We start from the raw sequence: 21,681 nt of genomic DNA, 5'->3' as shown, positions 1-21,681 counted from the left end.
ACACCGTGGTCCAAATTCATCATCAACATCACATCTCATTTCACCACGGATCACATGTCAACAATTATGGCCACACTTTCTGCGGCCTATATATATTATTTAGAATTGAAGTGTGTAGGAGTACACCTTTAAAATGCCAAGCCTTTTTACATGCCCTGTAATAGCAGTTAAATACATAAGCATTTTCTTTTTTTGCTTCTAGCGTTGACCCATCCAATGGCCGACAGTCAGTATTTAAAGTATGTTATTTAAAGTCCACCTGTTTGTGTTAATTTGCTTTAGGTTTTTTTTTTCTGTCTTAATGTGTTTTTAATTTTGTATAACTATCAACAGGGGTAAAAAAGGTTTTATACATTTTTTTATGATTGTTTGTTCTTATTTTATTTTTATTTAAACCTGCCAGCTTTATTTAACACCAGCTCAAATTGATCGTTAATGTTTAACATTAAAGAGGTCTCTTTTAGTGAAAAATCCACAGTGTACTGTTATCAAACTCGGCACACAACATAACTGTTTTTGCTCAGTCTCACTGCTCTTGTAAGCATTGTTTTCAGCAGCAGCATTCAGATGTTTTCAGAAAAAACAAAATGGTCTAAAAACCCACTGTACAACAATCACGCACTGAAACGGTTAGCGACTAGCTGATGAAGAAACTTCCGCATTTAGCAGAGTAAGAGCCACATATTTCCCTGAAGAGTTGGGAAAGACCAAAAACAGAGCTAAAAGAGACTGAGTATTGAACTTACATTCATCAGGTGGTAAGAAACACGACTCCAAATGAATGATAATGTTGCTACATGTGTAAATAAGCAACTGTTTGATGACAATTTTAACTTCTTTTTATCATTCTGTACACATGACATCTATTGCACTTCTGGCCATCCTGGGAGAGGGATCCCTCTTCTGTTGGTCTCCTTAAGGTCTGCTTCTTTTTTCTTCCTGTTAAAAGGGTTTTCTGGGAAGTTTTGCCTGTTCCGATGCGACGGTCGTGGGACATAGGAATGTTTTTGTTGTACAGATTGTAAAGCCCTCTGAGGCAAATTCGTGAATTGTGATTTTGGGCTTTACAAATAAATGAAATTGATTTTTTTTTTTTATTGAACATCAACTTCAGTGTTGTGTTCACACATTGTTTCAACCGCCCCTAAGTGGCCAAAACATAATCAGTTAAGGCAGGTTAAATTCCTGTTGGTTTCAGTACTTCACTACAACAATATATTATATTCGTAATAGTAGTAGTTTCAGGCAGTAGTATAAGCAGCAGCAGTAATTATATAGCATTTGGTTTATTAGCAGCAACATTATAATTAGCAATAACCCTACATATGATCTTTTATCTATCTCATGATAGAATTATTAGTATTTTACATCAGCTATTTTTAACCCCTTTCTTCAGTGTGGCTCTTCTACTAATCAGCTCTATGAGGCCACATTTCTTAAGCATCTAACACACCGTTGTCTGCACCAACAGTGAGCGACTCTTCCTTAAAAGAATGCTCTGACCATCTAGTATAAGAGTGGACAGACAGTCAGAAAGCAAACTGGCAGTGCTGTCAATTGAGAGACAAATCCCATCTCCATCTCCAGACCCCTTAAGCCCAAGGGGCGGGCTAGTGAAATAGAAAGATTATGGTGACGGGAGATGCTATTGTAGGTGGGAAATGGGGGACTGGACCAAAGGAGGCAGAGGCTTGAGGTGAGCGGGAATAAGGAAGGGGGAGGGTGGTGGGCCACATCCCTCTTGTATCTTAAAGCAATATGCAGGATGGGGGTGGAGGTGGGGGTCGCCTGTACAGGATGAAGAGAGAGTCTAGACTGCATTGACCCTTCTGAAGCCAGGTTTTCTCTTCAGGTCAAGCTTGATATGGAGAAGATAATGGAAAAGCTTGGGGGAGTTTTCAAATAAAAAAACAGATTGATAGACAGAGTGTCCCTGTTCTTGCTTCTATGTAATCCCTAACTGTATGGAGGTAATAGCTTGGAAGTGATGGGAAACCTTTCTTCCGTCAAAAAAGGGGCCAGGAAACCTCCGTGGCTTGGCTGGATCAGTTGCCTTTGTGGCACCAAGAGTTGTTTTAAATGGCTGACTTGTTCAAAGCTCCTGTGACTCCCCACATGTCGGTTCATATGACTGTGCAGCTGTAAAAGCGCTCACCAAAACAGGTGGTTGTACCTCCACATCCACCCTCTATCCATCCTCTATAAGCGTTCTGAATTCCTTCGTCAAAGCCCGCGACTGTGCAGTAAAGAAAATTTATAAGCACTGGTAAATTACCCGCTGGGTGCAACCAGTGTCCCCGTGCTTTGGGTTTTGCTCCTTATTATTTCGGTGCCAATGACACATCGCTCAACTTACACTTAATGACTCAGCTGTGAGCACTGACAGTTGACAGTGGTTGGCTGCCCGGGGGCCCCATGCTGAGAGAAGGGGGTGGCGTGAGGCAGACGAGGTGGGATGTAATCACTCCCTGTAATTTGGAGGAAATCCACTGAGCTGCTCACAGTGAAAATGAAAGCCTTCCTCTTGTTTCGTCTCTCTGCAGCCACCAAGCTCCACTGCTTTCAAAAGCCTGAAAAGAGAGGTTCAGAGAACCAATTCTCCCTGGTTGGTGTCCCCCTGGGGTTAGTCCTGGGACCATCTCAAATCCGCCACAGCTCTGGAGCCTTGTTCTTTCCCCAAGGAGTCGCACCGCAGACAGACAGTCAGACTGCCCATCCTCTGCTATATGGCCCGGGCGCAGTCAGCCAGCACAACTCTCCTGAGATCCTCCTTAGTGGAAAGAGAGCTCAGTGGAGCTTATGCTGCTTGTATCTGTCTGTCTTTCTTTCTGTCTGACACCCTCTCATGTCACCTTATTTTTCTCACTTCCCTCTAATATCTCAATCCGGGAGGCAAAGGAGGCGATGCATTTTAAAGCTCCACATCCAGTGTTCCTTTTTGTTGCATTAGGAAGACACAAAAGAGCATTATGCAATCCTTAAAATAAACAGTTTTAAACAATATGAAAAGCTTGTGTGGATAAGTTTGACTAGAAGCATCCTGTCATGAAAATAATTGTGTGCGCGGTAACTAATAATTACACTTTGTTAACCTCAGCATGCTTTATTGTCTTGACTGTCAAAATGACACTCAGTTTCACAAGAAAACTTGGCTCGAGCCGTGAGCAGATCGCCCAGTTTGATCACTTTGTCACACAACACTATCCTACCAAGTTGTCAAAGAGACACTGTAGTGGTTTTGCTTGATAGATGGTGAATGGTGCTTATACAAGGAGCCACTCCAGTGCGCCCATAAATATGCATCGTGACATTTGGAACAAAGCCGCTCGTCCTCTCTTTCCTGATGAGCTCTGCCTGCATACTATAACATATTGCCATACTGTCACACCTTGTGTTTCATAGCCAATCTCTCTGTTCATCAACTTGGCAGATAACCTCTAGATGCTGACAGATGATATGGGGGAAGGCATTAGGGCTCTATTGTATGCAAAACCAGGAAGTGGAATTCCAACAGGGGTGCTTCTACCAGTAATTAATAATGAATCCTTATTATTTCATGGAGTATATAATGTATGCTTGTATGAATATTAAAAAAGGTCACATTGTGCATTCGGATGATTGTGTTCTCCAGACATTTTTGGTAAAAAGTCAATCAAATGTCTCTATTGATCAACAACAGTCAGAAGCAAAGACATGTTCTCACATTCACACACCATAGTCTGTTCGGGCAAGTGCAAAAAGAATGCTCTCTGTTCACATAACTGGCTTCTTTCTCCAAACACCTCATTGCTTTAGAAAGGAATAAATATCCAAGACAGCCAGGAGCAGTTCCTTTCAAATCCCACACACACGCAGATCTCCCTCTATCCTCCATGGCTCTCTCTCTCTCTCGCTCTCTCTCTCTCTCTCTGTCATTTGACCAGCAGTGCTTCCTGCCACTGAGGACCTGTGACTCATCAGGCAGAATACAGCAGCGTTCTCTTGCCCACCCTCTTGAATATTCATAGAAGTAAGAGGACTCAAGCTCAGACCCGTCCACCTTCTATTCATCCACATTTGTGTATATATATATATATATATATATATATATATATAAGGGAGGGGGGTTGCAAGTACTACTAGATATCTAAACCGGTGCTATGGGAGAGGGGGCGTAGGGAGGGGGAGGGGGGGCTGTTTTACACTAATTTCTTTATCCCTTTCACAGGAGTGCCATGTTACAAGAGAATTCCTGAGGCGAGCCAATGGCCCGATAAATCTGCCGGAGCCTCTCTCTCAATTTGTCTCCGTGGAATGTCAGCTGGCAAGCGCCCAGACACTGAGAACCTCTTTTCACAATGCGCCAATCTAACAGACGAGATCCCATGTTGGAGCTGCAGTACAAGGACTGGCATGGATAAATTGCCACGTGCCTTATCTAGGTCTCTTTATGTCTAACTGTCTGAGGTCCTGCTCCTCAAACGGCCCCACGAAGGCCACTTCCTCCCAGACCTGGCGGTTGACCTGAGCGGCTGAGTGGGTGACATTGACAAAATGCAGGTGTCACCAAAGAGGAACTTGTGATATGACACAGACGCTGTGTCAACCCATCCTACTCCATATGACCCACAGTGTGAACAGAAATTGTCCTGTTTGGTGTCGTTCATCACTGTGTGGCACAGTCTCCCACATAGCTCGGTCCAGGTGGTGGAATGGCAGAGTGGGAGAACAGACCATGTTTGTGTGAAGATGCAACAACTATCTCTCTTTTTTTCTTTCTCTCTTATTCCCTCCCTCACTCCCTCCCTCCCTCCCTCCCTTCCCCTCTTCAATCAGACTGCTGTAGCACTCTTTGTACTCTATTTAAAGGTTGTAGGTTAGCAAACAACAAGATGCCTTCCCACCTGTACCCCGAAATGAGTCACAAGTCATGAAGGAATTCATATATTTATGTGCAGTATTTGCAAGAAAAATACATACAAACTGTATGTAGAGAGATGGATATAATTGTTCTTTCCCAATCAAGATTACAAGTCTTTTATATATTTTATATTTTTGGGTTTTTTTATGTAAATAATCTGCTGAATTTAAGATTCATTACAAGGTTTTATTCATTTCAATATTCATATTATTGCATTTGCTTAACATTCCAATGATGCAGAACAAAACAAAATAAAAAACTCTAAATGAATATCATCCTCTCCTCTACAACAATTTCCACACAGCCAACCACACAAGCGTATTTAAGGGGTTCATGTTACTGCATGACAGTTGGCATGACAGTAAAAAAAAAGGCATGTGCCAAGTGGAGCTGCCAATGCTCAGCATGGCTGGTTTTAATATTTTAATGTGTTTCATTACAACAGTATGGGCCAGATAGCCTCTCTGACGTCCAGACAATTGTCTGCAAATGAACAAGATTACATGACAAGCCCTGAATGACAGAGCTATCCACTGCTGCCTACCCTAGCCACTTATCTGATGGTAGCCTAGCAACAGATCCCTGACCTGGCTTTGACCTCCACCCGATAAGGTCAACACCTGAAGGCACTCTCATTGGAGGGCTGGCTGAGAGAGAGGTGGAGCTTGGGGATGTAGGGAGACAAAGGACTCACAGAGCAAGGGCAGCCTCCTCTGCATAGAGTTCCCTGCTTCCTGCTGGCAGAAAAATGTCCAGACAAAAGCATGCCAGACCTCTTTAATAGGGTTCGTTATACCTGAGTGTGTGTGTGTGTGTGTGTGTGTGTGTGTGTGTGTGTGTGTGTGTGTGTGTGTGTGTGTGTGTGTGTGTGTGTGTGTGTGTGTGTGTGTGTGTGTGTGTGTGTGTGTGTGTGTCAGATGTGTGTGCGTCAGATGCAAGCCAGTCATAAAAGACTGGTCAAAAAAAAAACGAAAGCACTTGCCAGTGCAATGTCCCCTGTAGCAAATTCAGACAGCAGTGCCTTATTTTACACATGGTCAAAAACATCAATAAAGGAAAAAACAGCAGCTGTAACTGTCCATAATGAAAACTATTGTTCTGACAAACAGAAAAGACACATTATGAAGGAGGTACTGAATGTGGAATTAATCGACCAGAGCGACCCACCCTGATAGACATCCCCACTTCTCTGTCATTTGTGTGCACACACACATACAAATCTCTCTCGGTTTAACGGCAGTGATATGGAAGTTAATCCAAATTGTGATAGTGGCAATATCCTATTAGACCATGGCAATAAAATCAAGCTGAGACTGGTAACACATTACAGATATCAGAACACGTTCAGCACGCTCCATTACAGTACGAAGTGACATTAATCAGCGAGGGTCCTCTTACACACATAGAGGCATAAAACAAACATGCAAATCATACACACAGACGTGCATAAGCCTAAAGTACAGCTCAAAAGAATACATGTTTTGAGTGTTGAAGTGCTCATTCATCTGTTATTATTTCAAATGGTATAGAGAATTAATCGCTGGCATTTGCTTGATGAATGCAGGCAAATTGTAAAGATAAAAAGGTATATCAAGCCAAGGGTGGAAGGGTGGAAATATGAATAGCTGTTCATAACACTTTTTGTAATCATCATATTATATATTATAATAATTTTTGCTCACAGAGCCTCTGGAATAAAAAAAATGATTAAGAGGAAGCTGGCAGACAGTGTTAGTGTCCTAGAGCTTTGTGGCTCTCTGTGAAAAATGTACTGCAATTCAGTTTGCAAACTTCTTGAAATGATAAAAGAGCACAATGTTTTTAGGAGTGGGCCACTAATCACACTGATTCCTTTGCCGTTTTTAGTCAGTCTTTAGTTAGACAGGGCTGCATTTGATACTGTGCATATCTCTTTCTTTCTGATGTGCATATTGGCGTTGGCACTGCGGGGATTATCATTCAGCCTATCAGGTTTGGCACTGCTAAAATAACTCTTGTCCCTGAGTTGAAGGACCTTCGCTTCCCTCCAGGGCCTTTTGCAAGACCTCTGCCCCAGTTCACCCAGGCCAACCTATAGGCTCCTCCTCCGAGTGTGTGTGAGTGTGTGAGTGCATGTGTGGGTTTGCGCTGGCGTCTTACTGAGGGGAAACTGTTGAAGGTTAAAGGGCAGGAAGTTGGCCACCTGCCTCTGTCACTTTTGTAAAAGAAGTGGCGGCAGAATGAAGAAGATGCAACAGAGAGAGAAAGTAAAAGTATCTGTCAGTTTGTGTTCAGCTTTTTGTCTGACAGTTGAATTTACAAGAAGGTCAGAACGGTTAAAGCATAACAATCCTTAAATAAGTAAAAATCATTGTAATTGAAGTTGCATCCTCTCAGACCTCCAGCACTTTTCTGATGTTATTTTCCTTCGCTGAGCATTTTGTTGACCTTTGTGAAACTCAGTTGATTTGATCTGCAGACTTTATGTCTGATTAAAGTAAACGACTGCTACGGGGCTTTTGAGTTTCCTAGGACCACCGCAGAATAACCTACAGGGATCTCTCCGCTGGTATTTTCTAGAGGCGACAACCCTTCTCGCTCCCTGCATTAAATGTGCCAACCGGGGACGAGAGCATAGAAGGCCAGAGGGCAAAAAGGGTGTGAACCACCTGCTTCTGTCACACTGTCAGGATGAAGGCGAACGAGTGCAAACAGGGTGAAGTGTGTGTGCGTATGTGTGTGCACAGTTAGGGATATTGTGTAGAAGGGGGACAGGTGGCACACCGGACAGCACTGGCACAAGCCACCCCAGGATTTATCACTCAGCGACAGTCACGGCTGGGCAGGGGACAGATGTTTCTGTTTACCCCAGGGCAACATCTGACTGGCCGAGCCTAACGTTAGCCCGACCAGCCCTACCCGCACAGGACAGGGACTGGGAGAACAGAGGAAAGGAAGAAAAAAAAAAAGAGGCAGTGAAAGGGAGAAGAAAATTGGAGGATGTTCAGTTTGCCCCCAAGGCACAGAGGCAAGTTAGCTTATTTCTCTCCAGTCTGCTCCGTCCTCCACTGAAGCACCTGAAACTAATTTAGCCCCCTCTAACTGTTTTGCCACTATAGGGAACCATTTTAATAAGTAGTAATAATGCCGACTGACAATATGAGCCGTTTTCAGAGCGGGGAACCTGCGCCAGTTATTGGTGAGTGTAACAAAACCATTCTAATTGACCTTGAGTGTATTCTACATCTTCACTTAGTTAGAAAAGCCGACACAAATGAAGCGCACTTATTGTGTTGTTCTTTAAGGAATATTCAGTGGAAGTCATTTTCGATTTAGCGTATAGTGTACTACAGTGTTCCAGCTGGGAAATTTGAGCGCCGTCACTGGTAATAGCTGGAGCACTCTTCCCCGGAGCAATGAGGAATGACCTTTAGGTTCAACCCCGGGTGAGGTCATGGCAGTGTTGCCATGGCTACTATCAGCAGACTGTGCTGTTGCCAGCATTACCTCAGCTGCCTGGCATTGTCAGGGTCAGAGAACAGGCTGTGACCTCCCTGTGGTTACCAAACTCAACTGGGGACAAAAACACCATCAAGACAAACACTTCTAGTCTAGTATAGATTATTTTCTGTTTAGAAAATGTTTAGTGGAAAAGATGGCACTGCGCATAAGTTTAAGATTCCTACACGGATTTGCAGCCTGGTAAATTAAGTTTGATATTACATGGAGTTTGCAATCATTAATTACCACTAATGTGGTTTAATAAGCAAAGCCTGGATACACAGAGCAAGATTTAGCACTGATTAGGCCGTCCAGCAGGACAATTTCTGCTTCCCTAGGATTGTTAATGCGAAATCTGTCTGCATAAACTTCACTCTCAGAAATCTAGAGACCCAAAGAACAACAACATTCATCTGTTATTTCATCAAGACGTACAAACCAGAGATGCTGCATAACAATGATTTGGTGTGATATTAAAAAACTTTATAGACATGGTAACAGATCTGAACCAGAAAACATGAATGTATGCTCTTAAACTGTTTAATTATAAACTCTTTGTCTTTGTTGAATGTTGTACCAGGAGAACGATAGTAGATATCTAAGTACTTTTCCCCTGAGTACTTCCCCTAGAGGTCTTGCCATATGCATATTTTGTGCTGACAGGAAAAAAAGACAATGTGCAAGAAATGCGAAAACCAAAAAAGGATTTAACCTTTCCCTTGTAGCAGCTCATCCACTCTTTGGTCATAGCACCTGTCCATAGACCATCCATCCGCAAGTGAAGGTAAAAACCCAGCTGTCTAGACAAAGGCAAACTCATTCACACTATGAAGATTGTAATGTAAACCATTATAATATTCAGTACCACAACCCGACATTATCCCCTCCACAAATGAAAAACCTAATGGGATGTCTTAATCATTTCATGCAGGAGATGCAATAAAATATTACTCCTTTCTATTTGTGGAACATGTTTGTCCACTCTCCTCCTGATAGGCCCCATTTAATCATGTTGTTCTGTTTCCTAATTAGCAGAAATGCAAAGTGTCTTTGTCACCTGTGGACAGCCAAGAGGGCTAATTTAGGCTTTTCCACTAATTGCCACGGTAACGAGCCTCCTGCGCCTCCGCTGGGGGTGGGTGGAAGGCATGGCAGGAGGAGGACTGGAGGATGGAAGGACGGAGGGATGAAGACACAGCTCTCCTCACACACGGCCGAGGTGTGAAAGAACGCGGCAGGCCAACAGAACGCAGCCTGGAGGAGTCCAACAGCAGGGAGTGGGGGACAGCCTGCGCTGTGAAAAAAACCCCAACACCCAGCTGAGAGGGAGGAGGATTCAGCTCTGGCCAGTTTTGGTCTCTCAACTCTGATGAGGAGATGACTACATAGGGTTTGATAATTGTTGGACACTTTTCTGACACCTGTTATTGTCCCCACCTGATTTGATACCGGCTCCCACACAATGTTCTTTTTTTTTATATACTGTTCTTTTAATAGACAAATTGTAGGTCTAACTCAGCAGGCAGTTTTTAAATTAGCAGCTTGACATGTATTAAGCCTGTGTGTGAGAAGTGTGTGTGTGTGTGTGTGTGTGTGTGTGTGTGTGTGTGTGTGTGTGTGTGTGTGTGTGGGGGGGGTGATGACAGATATAAACCAAATTAAAATATAGGATGTTTGATCATGATTATGTTTTGGTTATAAGTCAATCAGCAGATGAAGCTTTTAGTTGTTCTTTAAGAAACTTTTTATAGTCAAGCCATCATGGTGAAATGGACTTTTCTGGGATAGGAGTGGATCTATTAAGCCTAAGGCTTGAAATATCTTTCTCTTTATGTATATAAATACCATGGCTTTACAAATAATACTAATATACTTCAAAAATGCCACAGCATTATAAGTGTTAAAATCATATAGCACCATATCTGATGTATGTAATGTACGTTTGCCAAAACCAGGGTGTAAAAATGTCATCCAGTCAATATTAGCCTACTAAAATTAATTTTCAGCATTCAATTTCACCTTAATGCAATTGAGATTCTTATCTTTGATTAAAATACAGATTTGGTTATAGTGATTCACTGTCTGTTCTGATAAATCAAGCTAAATGCATGTTTAACAAGCCTCTGCGTTTTGTATTCATCGCGTCTAAATTGACGTGTGCGTTCATATTTGTATCATTCGCATTATTGTATAAATTATTATCGTCACTTACCATTATATTATTTTTTTGAAGTTAATTAAATAGATTCCGTTAATGTAATTCGACTCGATCAATATGGTCTCTCTGCTGATTTATACCCTCTTTGCTTTTTTTTTCTTCTTTTTTTTTTTCCAAATACATTTTCTTTTCAGCAATACACCCTGAAAGCTCGGGGGCACCTTGTCCGTCCGCTGCTCTCGGGGGCGAGCTCCTCGAATGTGTGCGTGCGCGCCTGAGTGTGTGAATGTGTGTGAGTGAGTGTATGTGCGTGTGTGTGTGTGTGTATGTGTGTGTGTGTGTGCGCGCGCGTGTGTGTGTGCGGCTGCTCTGCTGTTGCTGCCCTTTGATCCCTGCATTAGTGTTAGTTAGGGGCTCGGAGACACACTTGCACCGAGAGCAGCCATAGTCAAGACACGGCAACAACAACAGCGGCGCCTCCTCCGCCTGAGCTCCCATTCCCCCAACAATACTCTTAAACCGAGCAAAGCCAGGTGCACGACCGAGTCCCTGCCATCACTGGCGCCTCCAGTCTCAATGGGAAAAACCTTTTTTCTTCTTATCCCTAAACAAGGACGAGAATGTGATTAAAAACGGGGGAAAATGCCAAGGAGGAAGCAGGAGCAACCCAAGCGCCTGCCTTCACGTAAGTCGTCCGCTCCGTTTGTTGGTTTTTTTAGCGGCTCTCCGTGTGTTTTGCGCAGTAGTTTAGGGTTAAAGAGGTGAAACAGACAAAAGACTCGGCGTAGGTTATTTCTCCCTTTTTAGGTCCGAGCGAGGCAGCCATGTTGTTGGCGATGGGGTAACGTTAGCTAGGCAGAGAGTGGATAAAACGATACGTGGCTTTATTAAGAGCACAATCGATGAGAGGTCCGGTTCCGCTAAAGGTTGCGGTCAGTGGGCAAATGTGTGCGTGACGGTTGTGCGCGAGGAATAGAGCGGCCGAGCGGGTTTTTGTTTTTTTTCGCTTATGTGTTCGCCACCGCTGGGTCGCTTTTCGGGCAGAAAAAGGGGAGGATCTGGGAGTCTGGCCGCAATAAAACGAAGGGTCAGTCGGATCAGACGAGCCGGAGTCTGGGCTCCCCCCGTACCCTGGTGCTCCTCGTTAGCAGCAGCAGCAGCGATATCTAGTAAACTTCCCTTTTTCCTCGGCGATAAACGTGTAACTTTCGCCTTCATAGTTTTACAAAATTCGCTGAACCGACATTTGTTCGCGCTTGTTTGTCGCCGACTTTAATAAAAAAAAAAAAAAAAGTAGTAAGTGTGTGTAGCGTTTTTTCTGAGCTGATATATATCTATATTTTCTACCCCTCCCAGTCTGCATGCGGGCTGTGTCAGAGCCGTGGTCGGTCACCTGAAGTTCAGGGTTTTTCCCCCCCTTCCTTTTTTTTTTTTTGCAGCCATTCATTGCAGACAGACTACGATCAATAACGCGGGTAGAAAAAGGGGAAACGACACTTTGTGCTCTACTACGTCGCTTGAAAACGTCGCTGTGCCGCAACAGAGAGAGAAAAAACAAACTATAGTAAATCTCGATTTTGGTGGGAGGTTGATTTACTTTTGTACATTTGACCCTCCGTATCTTGGATGTTCGTATTGTGCCTTTTATTGGTCCAGATAATGAAAAGCTGCCATAGCTCCCACCGGCCACTAGAGGATTGCTCACTGGGTAGTGGGCAATGACAACCATTTATTAAAGGAATCATCCCAGAGTGACATTTCCTGCTCTTGATCATTTCTGCTCAATACATGCGCAAGCGGACAGCTCAATTAGTCACATTGGTATATGTAAATATAGTGAATAATTGGGTGATTCATCTTTAAATCAACAAGGGCTTGATGCATTTATCTTATGACACTATCTTCTTCATTTCTTAAATGTCAGACCATGCCAGCTGTTCATCACAGTCACAGCCACCATGAAAAATAAGCCACTAAGTTGCCTCTCTTACTCAGTTTTCTAACATCGCTTTCGTCTCATTTCAAAGGGTTTGCGTTGTGAATGAGCTCCTGCTGCACCTGTCACAGTTTAATATGTCTGGCACATTATTTAAAATGTACATTATGGAGTTATTGTCCCTGTAGCCTCACACGAAATATATACAAATGCTGTTTTTTTTTTTTTTTTTGTAATATACTTGATCTACTGCTAAGGTGTTTGACCTAGGGTTGAACTTGGGAAATAGCAGGGGTTGGCTTTGAGGCATAGAGGTGGAGACTGGGTGACAGTAGTGAGTGTGACTGTGAGTGTATCTGTAGGTGTGTGTGTTTGTCTGTGTGTTTAACTGAGTGAGATGTGGACAGTTATATGCAGCATTAAGAGAATGTAAGCTGTATCGTTGAACTGCACAGAACAGGGTCATGATTTTTGTATAAACTGTTGCATCATTTTTTCTTGAACTCTGCACAACGGAAGAAGACAGTCATCAAGGAACTCTTTCTCTAAATATGTTTTCCTCATCAGTTACCAGAATATTTGTTTTATGAAGTGTATTTACAGTGTAATGGTGAAATACATGCCGTTTTCAGAACCTGAATATCCCTTCTTTGATTGTGACATTCATACTCTTGTTTATGCTCATATGAATAACACAATACAGAATTCAGTATGGCTCACTGATTCTTTGATAAGTTGTATATTTTTCTTCCAAATAAGAAAAAAAGTGTCTTAGTTTACCGGATGAGTTCATGTGTTGAGGGGCTTAAAACTTACTTTTTAAAGTCACATCAGCATTTGGTCGTTGAAACTGAAAATATGGTTGCCATTTTCACCTCATATTTTTAGTAATTAAGATATTATGCAGTTAAACATCTGCTTAAAAATGAAAATGTCACAAAATAATTGAGATGACCTCAAATCTGTCTTGATTCTGCTTGGAAAGCTGAATCCCCTCTTACTTAAAGCTGAAGAGACTGGGGTGCACGTTTTACTGTTTGCTGTCCCTTTTTTCTATATATCAAAAAGTGGTTGTCAACCAAAGGCCAACAATTGGTCGCCAATTTCTCAAAATAGTTGCCAACGACAACCTGGCATCCCTTACTATCAAGCCCTGTGTTAACAGGGATACGTGTTAACTCAGTTTTTTAATGTATTGTGATTGAAATGGGTTTCATTTTGTTGTCTTTATGACATATCATGTTTTAGCACGTACTGTAATTGCCCACCTAAGCTAATGGTAAATTATTGTCCATTTCAACACTGAAATGTACCCTGGAGTTTTTTTTTAAAGACATAATAGCACACTAGGAAAACGGTGAGAGGTTGTGTTTATTAAAGCTGGATCAGTCAAACATGAAGTCCAATATTTTCTGTCTTTGAGGCAAGAAGACCAAAGACAGCCCCTCTCAACCTTTTCAATTAATCTGCTTTGTAATTGGTCTGGAGCAAAAATAGCCTTCACCCACGTATCTGAAATCATGTCCTCCTGTGTAGGCTCTGTACTGGAGCACTGCTGCGCCTGTGTTCCTGGGTTGAAATGAAAGCCTATTTTTTTTCTGATTTAGGAGTTGTTTTCCTCCTCAGTCGACAAACTGTCACAGGAAAGTATGAATTTGTCAGAAGCTTTTTTGCGCTTTGTTTCGGATCTTCCCACTCTAGAATGGAAGTGTCACCTCATGCCATTCGCTGTCAGTCTGTGTGTTTTCATTATTCAGCCAACAACACCCGGGTGGTGTGCCAGCCAACGAGCACAATATCGAGCTTCAAATCTCTTCATCTGTGGTGAAAAAGGGCAAGCTAATACACTGCCTTTAATGCTGGAGGTGCTTTATCTTAGCACAGACCCAGATATATGGGTTGTGTAGCCCAGTGTGTGTGCACTTACCTACTGTCTGTGGCACAGCTTGTGAGAGGAGACTATTCCTTAAGTGTGTATGTGCACGGCACGCACATGCGAAAGTGAACAGTGTGTTTGTGTGTGTGTGTGTGTGTGTGTGGGTACATAAGCCAGCTATGGAGGTCACAGTACAGTATGGCGCCTTCACTCTGACAAGTAAACATGACCTTTGGTGCCACAATGAAAACTGCCATTCTTTATGACCTTGCAGTGTGTTATTGTTTGTGTAATTTTTACTGCCTTATTACTCCCCATTTAAAGTTAGGGTTAGTGAATATGCTTGTAAGGTTTATTGTTTTGTGTTTGTGACTTTGTGATTTAAAAAAATGACATTAAATAAGTCAGAATAGGACTTAATATTCAGTGTTGTTTTGGTATATTATGTTCTAAAATGTTCATTTTATAGTCGGCGTTTCTCATCCAGTCGTTATTCTTGTCCTCAGCAGTCTTTAGAAGTAAATTGGTGAGTATGTTGAAAGTATAGACTGAGAGGGAGTCCACATCATAAGGATCACAAACTTAAGTGTATTGAGGGGGGACATTTGTATTCTGCTTACTTATCCCCCCGGTGATCTACATTTAAGATGGAGAGATTTTTAACATTTCTAGACAGATATGGTCTCCTCCTGACTGGGTGGCTCTGCACCTCACTGTAATGGCGGGTCACTGGCTCCCTTCCACTTGCTATGATTATAATGACCTTGGTGGGGCTGGGGCTTGAAAAACATTGGATTAAGGGGAGAGGAAAATTAGAGGAGGTTTCCATTTCGCTCTTGGCATAAAATTTGTGGGGAATTTCTGCCAAGAATCCCGTACCTCACCACCACCGCTACATTCCCCCCTCAACTTGATGGGGCTTGGGTGCTCTGGCGGTGTCGGGCGAGTGGAGCTCAAGCGAATAATGATACACAGGCTTTAACTTAGAAATGAATTAAAGGGCAGGGGAAAGGTTGTGGATGTCTCGCTCACCATACACTGTAACAGAGAGCAGAGGAACCGGCTTTCACTGGACATTCATTGGCCAAACTGGACTCTGTCTTTTGTGTGTTGCTTGATGGTAAACGAAAACACTGATGTGAATAAACAGGCAGTTGTAAAGGGTTATATTTGGTCAAGATGAGCCTCAGGGTGTCGATCTTATACACAAACATTAACCTCATTTGCTACTTTAGACAATCGGCCAACCAGATAAACGCTGGGTGGTATATCATCATGATGTCAGTGATGCATTTCATAGTTAATTCAACTTAAAGATAAATGTCACTTAAGAGTCAAAGCTCTGGTTGGGTCTGTATGGAACCCAAGAATGACGCGTGATAGGAACGTTTTCAGAAATACCTCTTTCACATCGCGATAGAATATTCATTTGAATTTGAGTGCCCATTTATTTCACATGGCACCTTGAAGTGTCGCTAATGCATGAAATAAATAAAAAATGAATATTGGAAAAGCTCCTTGTTTGGTGGTGGGTATCACAACCCCTTTTGTTAAGTTTTGGTTATGTTGTCTTAAGTACTTTGTTCATCATCACATTGATCATAGTTGTTGAAGGAGACCTTATGTTGAATACACTTATTGTAAGTCGCTTTGGATAAAAGCGTCTGCTAAATGACTGTAATGTAATGAGACTACCCATTTTATTTACCTCTAGCCAGATTTTCACATCCCATTCATGAATTCAAGGCCACTTCATTAGTCTAATGGCAAAGAAAATATAGCGTTGACGTTGAGCAAACTTTGTTTCTCATAGTTGTCATATGTCCACTTTGTATTTAAAGCCCCGCTCTAGAAACGGCAGACCCCGAAGTCCCGCCCCTTTTTCATTTACATCTCCGGTTTGGGAGCATTGTGGACTCCTGGTGAAATATTGCTTTCCGAGCGACAAGTAGCGGATCAGACAAAACCTGTGTGTCTAGTTCTACCCATAAGTTATTTGTGATATTTAATTCTTGAAAAGAAAATGTTTGAGTTTACCTGAAGGATCAACAATTGTGTTTGCAGTAGAAGAGTCCGTGTTTACATGTGTATTTAAGAGGCTCGTTGTGTCCCACAAGTCTCAAGTTTCTCACATATTTAATGGCAAAGCAACAAATAAGTGAAAAAAATCTTTATTGAGAGAAAAATAATCTCGTGCTTCAAGCTTTGACCATTTTTTTATTTGATTGTTAAATATTATTATGTGCCATAATGATGTTTATATGTGTACAGTGGGTGTTTGATAGAGAGGTTTCGTTTACCAAGGGCTAGTTTACTCTGAATATTTTTGGATACCAACTAAGACGGGTTTGTAGCACGAGCTATAAAAAAACTGTCAAACCAAAGATGTACTGAATGCTTGGTCACAATCTGGGTGAAGTGTGCTTCTTCTTTTATCAACTTTAGCCAGATTTTTGACTTTCTTTTATTCATTTTGTGCAGTTTTTCTTGTGTTGGCATATTGCTGTAAACACTTAACAGAGATGCGGCAGAGATAAGTTATTTTAATTTATAATAATAATAAGTACTAAAAACTTCCACACAGTCCTGCATTTACCAGTGATGTTAGAGAAAAACATTAGAATACTATCACTTTCCAGTTTTCTTAGTTGTCTGCTTGCATCTTTAAAAAGTAAATGTTATTACTTTACACCACAGTTTAGTTCAAATCCTAACACAAAAAAACCCTGTAATGGTCAACTTTTAAAATGTTGAATCTCAAATGAGCTTCTGATTTATCTTGTCCAACATCTGGCTACAAGTTTTTTTTGATTTAACATCAGTAACATAAGTTGAAATTCACTGTGGAAATGTATTTTTTTTTTCTTCAGATATTTGTTATTCAATAAATTCAAAGTGCCTTCTCTGAGCAGAAAATCCTCTGCAGCACAAAGTCAGGTAACAGTGTTTGTCCTAATGCCTCCAGTGCAGTAACCTGCCTGTCTGCCTGGTCTCAATCAGATCCCCCTCTATGTGGAATGGAAGTGCCTCAGCCTTGGTAACGATTTTTCCCGTGTTGACAAGTCACAACATGGAGATCTACAGCTCGGAGAGCAGCCCTTTGGCTACGCAGAGCCCTGCTTGCACTGAGTAATAGCAATCTCACAGGAGTAGCAGGCTTTCAGCTGGCAGCAGTTCATACGGAACAGCTCGCCGGTGCAGCTGGGAAAGACAGAGCGGGGTGGAAAGGGAGAGAGGAGCTGGTGGTGGTGGTGGTGGTGTGGTAGCAGTGGAGATGGAGGGAGGGAGGAAGTGGAGAGGAAGAGCTGTTAAGAGCTTTGGGCGGTTTCTCTGTTGTTGTACCACACAAGTGCATCCAGGCCCTGCAGGACAAGCCTTTAACAGGCATGAGGGATGGAGAGCATGAGAGGAGAGGAGGAGGCGGCGGTGGAGGAGGAGGTGGAGGAGGAGGAGGTAGTGGTCTGGGGAGCTGAAGCCGGCCAGTCGTGCCAGACGCCCGCTCTAAACAGGGATGTGATTTATTGTTGGACTCTGTCTCACGTTTCACTCTTAGGAAGACACAAAAATTACATTGTAAAGAGATGAAGTACTTCCTAAATTGTGATCGAAGAAACACCATTGCCTGAGGGCTCTGAGGGATTTTTTTGGAGCATGTGGGGAATCTTTAACTAGTGCGTGAAATTCAACGTTTTTAGCATACTGTGGCATCTGATTTTAGTATGTATTCTGACAATAATATTGCTTTTTGACTGTCCTTACAAACCTTCTGCTTATACAGCACATCACATGTTAACTGTCCCTAAAGCTGTTTTTATAAGCGTAGTAATCCAGTCTAGTTCATCAGAGTATGTATATTTTGCTAGGGGGCAAAATTAAAATGGCTTTTGGCCAACTCGTTGATCTTTGTCGCCTTCGCTGAATGCACTCTGCACGGCGCAGTGCTATGAGGTGACCTCACTTCCTGTGTGGGTAGAGTAGGGCAGGCGGCCTTTTACACACACATGCACACTGATTCTCTCTTTCTCTCTCTTAAGCACTGGCTCCAGTTAGCCTGTGATGCACTAGCTGGGCTAACACCTCTCTCCTCTTGGTGTGGAAGTGTTTCCACATTGCTCATTTAGGCAGTCAAGAGCAAAGCACAGGCTAATGTCTTTAACTAGCCACGCTAACAGCTGTGTGTCTGCAGCTTTTTGGGAAGTAGGATCAGTTTTATAGGGAGATTAAAAGTACAGAGGGGAGGGGGGGGGGGTCTGTTACAGACACAGGATAGTAGGACCATAAGGCAGTGACAGCTCTCTAGGGAAACAATATATCACCTCTAATAGGAGAGTGGAAGTGTTTGGCTCCGGGACAAAAATCCTGATGTGATGTCATCTCGGAGAAAGCCATTGTCAATGCCGTGTGGGTTATTTATGATGCTGAAAAACGCAGGTGAGCGTCTTGACTAATTCAGTGTCGTAGAGGAGGCTTCCCCATTTGCACAATGTGGTCGTAGCATCTCCTAGTGCATTAAACGAAACGATGTGACTCAGGACTCATCCTCTCATTGTTTACCAAGGGCATTTGGTCACTTGGTTTTTGTCCTTGTGATGCTAATGAGATTAGCTAATCACTGGATATTTCATTCTGAGTGAGGAGCCTTGTAGCTTATGGTACCTGTAAGCACCATAACCACACGTGGAAACAAATGAGGCTGGACAAATTAGCAGACTAGGATAATAAATCAATGGTTGTAGGTAGCAAACTCTTCTAAAAATCGACTGAATCTGACGGCCCAGCTCATGATTGCCCGTATGTTCCCACTCCCCACGAGTGTTTTGAATGGGGGCCATGTTGGTTCAGATTGCCATGTCATTAATCCCTCGTACTCTACAGGGGAGTGGTCAGCGGCAGATGTATTTGCACTTCCTCCAGAAGGTTTTCTAGATTAGCACAAATCCTCCCAGAAAAACCGTTTAAAAACCTCATTTGGCACGCACAGCTAGACTTTGTGCTCATAGCTGGCCAAAGACAGACATCCCTCCCTCTACATCTCATTCTCTCTAACTCCCCTGATTTTTTTTTTTTTTTTTTTTTTTTTTTTTTTTTTTTTTTGTATTTTTTTCTTTTATCCCCCCACCTTGTGGTTCTCAGAGCTTAGCCCCATGTCGATTTGGACAGGGCAGTGTAATTGTTTGGAAACTCGGTCTCGTCATTTGCATGTAGCAAGCAGCCACTTTTCCAGTTTCAGTGTTTGACCTTGTTGTACCTGCCAGCCAGAAATGAGATCATCAGAAGAGTAGACGAGAAGCTGACATCTCTCCTCCACCTACCCATGGCTTTAAGTGATGGTTGTCATAGCAATCATTATGCCACAGAACAGACTCAGTGGGTGAAGGATGGCTTTGAATGCGACAGCCTCAGGTCACAACCTGGTTATGACAGAACAGATAGACCAATGAAGGTTGGTTGCAGCAGTACACAGGCTGAACAAGGTAAACGGCCGCATACGTTGCATGTCAAGTTCATATAGATATCAGGTGGGGGGTTAAAATTACCAAGGAAATGTCTTTTTATACCTTAAAGAAAGCGAGGCAGGTATTGGTGTAATGGAGAGCAGCATGGGGCGAACAATGCCTCTCGTTCCCATCAGCTGCCCTGGCCAGCATTTAACATGGAGATTGGAAACGGAATAAGCCCCCCCCCCCCCCATTCTCCCTGGACCTGCATGTAAATGAGGTTAGCGGTTAGCATTTCCTGCTGTGCCACAGCAATTCTTCTCCCTCTCTTGCTCGCTCTTTTTCCTTTTTTTTTTGTAAATAATGGCCTGAAAGTGCTCCCCCTTTCCTGGGGTAGGGACCGGGACCAATCCTGATTAGTGTCCCTGTCCTAAGTGACAGGCTAAAATCCAAGCAGGCACTGCCTTGGGCGCCTCTGCCAAGCAGCCGTCAAAGCAATACCACCATAAAAAAAAAGGCATCTTTCCCCCCTCCCCCTCAATTCTCAAGATTCCCTCCCTCTTTCGTCTTTCCTCGCTCCTCTGCTCATTCTCCCTCGCCATCCATTCCAAGTGTCTCTAATAGACACTCTCTCCTTCGCTCTAACACACTGTCCCCTTACATACATGCACATATAGAATTACCTCTCACTCTACCCCCACCTCCCACCGGACCTTGCTTTGTATCCCATGGTGGACTGGCTGCTATAGAGCCGAGTGTCCCTTTTGCCAGCAGGGTGATTTACAAACAATACATGGACGCTGTACACACTCCCACCTTCCACCCTCCCACTCTCTCTCACTTCTCTTCCACAGACACGCAATCACCTCTGCGAGGAGCTTCAGTATGCCAGAAAACAACGCAGCAGGGTGATGGCCTGTTCTTTTTTCACTTGTTCCAAAGAATGTACCCTGTCTACTTGAGAATGCTAGCGCGACACGTCCACGTCGTGGTTGAATGAGGTTACTTTGTCAACCGGAAGACAAATTGATGGGATCTGACTAGTATGTCAAGTGGCTCATAATTAGTAGTTTTCAAAAGCACATGAAATGGTAATCTGAGCTGTGTTCAAGACAATTTTGCCTGATTGAAAGCAAAGGGGGGCAGTAATATTATTTGAACAGTTGCAGGTTTATGCTAATGACTCTGTGTTTGAGAATAGGAAACTAAAAAAATATTACTGTTGTGGATTCTTCTGGATTTGTTTCTATGCCAGTTTGTAGGAAACACTACACGACACACCGAAAAAACTGCAGCACAACATTGATCGTAATGGTACCAAGTACATTTTAGGTAAGCAATCCAGCATTGGGCATTTAAGAAAAATAACTTGTGTTGTTGTGAGCATTCATGTGTCAGAGGCATAAATTATTTTATATTTCACACAAGTAGAAACACTTAAGTTTTTGTCCACGGTATGTGGTGTTTTAAAGTGTGCTACATGTGCTGCCTGTATTCAGTTTCACAAAGACGATGCCACCCACGTATGCCAATTCCTGTGAGAGGGAACGGCTTGAGTCTTGATGAATATGAACAGCTCTTTCCCACAGAATCAAGATTGCTTTGTAGTATCTAGTGTTCAGACACTATACTGGCAATGAGCCCCATTTGTCAAGCAACTTATGAATGCATTTTTCAAACAATTTATTTAAAAATAACTTTAATTCACAAGTTCTTCTATATAGGATACTGGGAACTTTGGGAATTATTATAATTATTGTGTGTATATATATTTATAAATGAAAAACAATCTTCATACGTGCAGCAGTATCACATGAGTTTCTAAATCTATGGTGTAAATCATTCGGTCAAAAAACAAACAAAAAAACATGCCAGCTCAACAGCATCCTGCTG

General features: G+C 42.6%; 1 protein-coding gene across 1 annotated transcript in view; it reads left to right on the top strand.

The window, feature by feature from the left end:
- The first annotated feature begins 10,885 nt into the window (after positions 1-10,885).
- The window catches only part of znf827 (zinc finger protein 827), a 67,424-nt gene continuing 56,628 nt past the window's right edge, over positions 10,886-21,681 (top strand). The window contains exon 1 of the mRNA XM_054603924.1: positions 10,886-11,223. Coding sequence (XP_054459899.1) covers positions 11,181-11,223 — 43 coding nt within the window. The 5' untranslated portion in view covers positions 10,886-11,180. The remainder of the gene's footprint in view (positions 11,224-21,681) is intronic.

Source organism: Anoplopoma fimbria, chromosome 9 (assembly GCF_027596085.1).
Source record: "Anoplopoma fimbria isolate UVic2021 breed Golden Eagle Sablefish chromosome 9, Afim_UVic_2022, whole genome shotgun sequence".
NCBI lineage: Eukaryota > Metazoa > Chordata > Actinopteri > Perciformes > Anoplopomatidae > Anoplopoma > Anoplopoma fimbria.
This window is presented reverse-complemented; position numbering and strand designations above follow the sequence as displayed.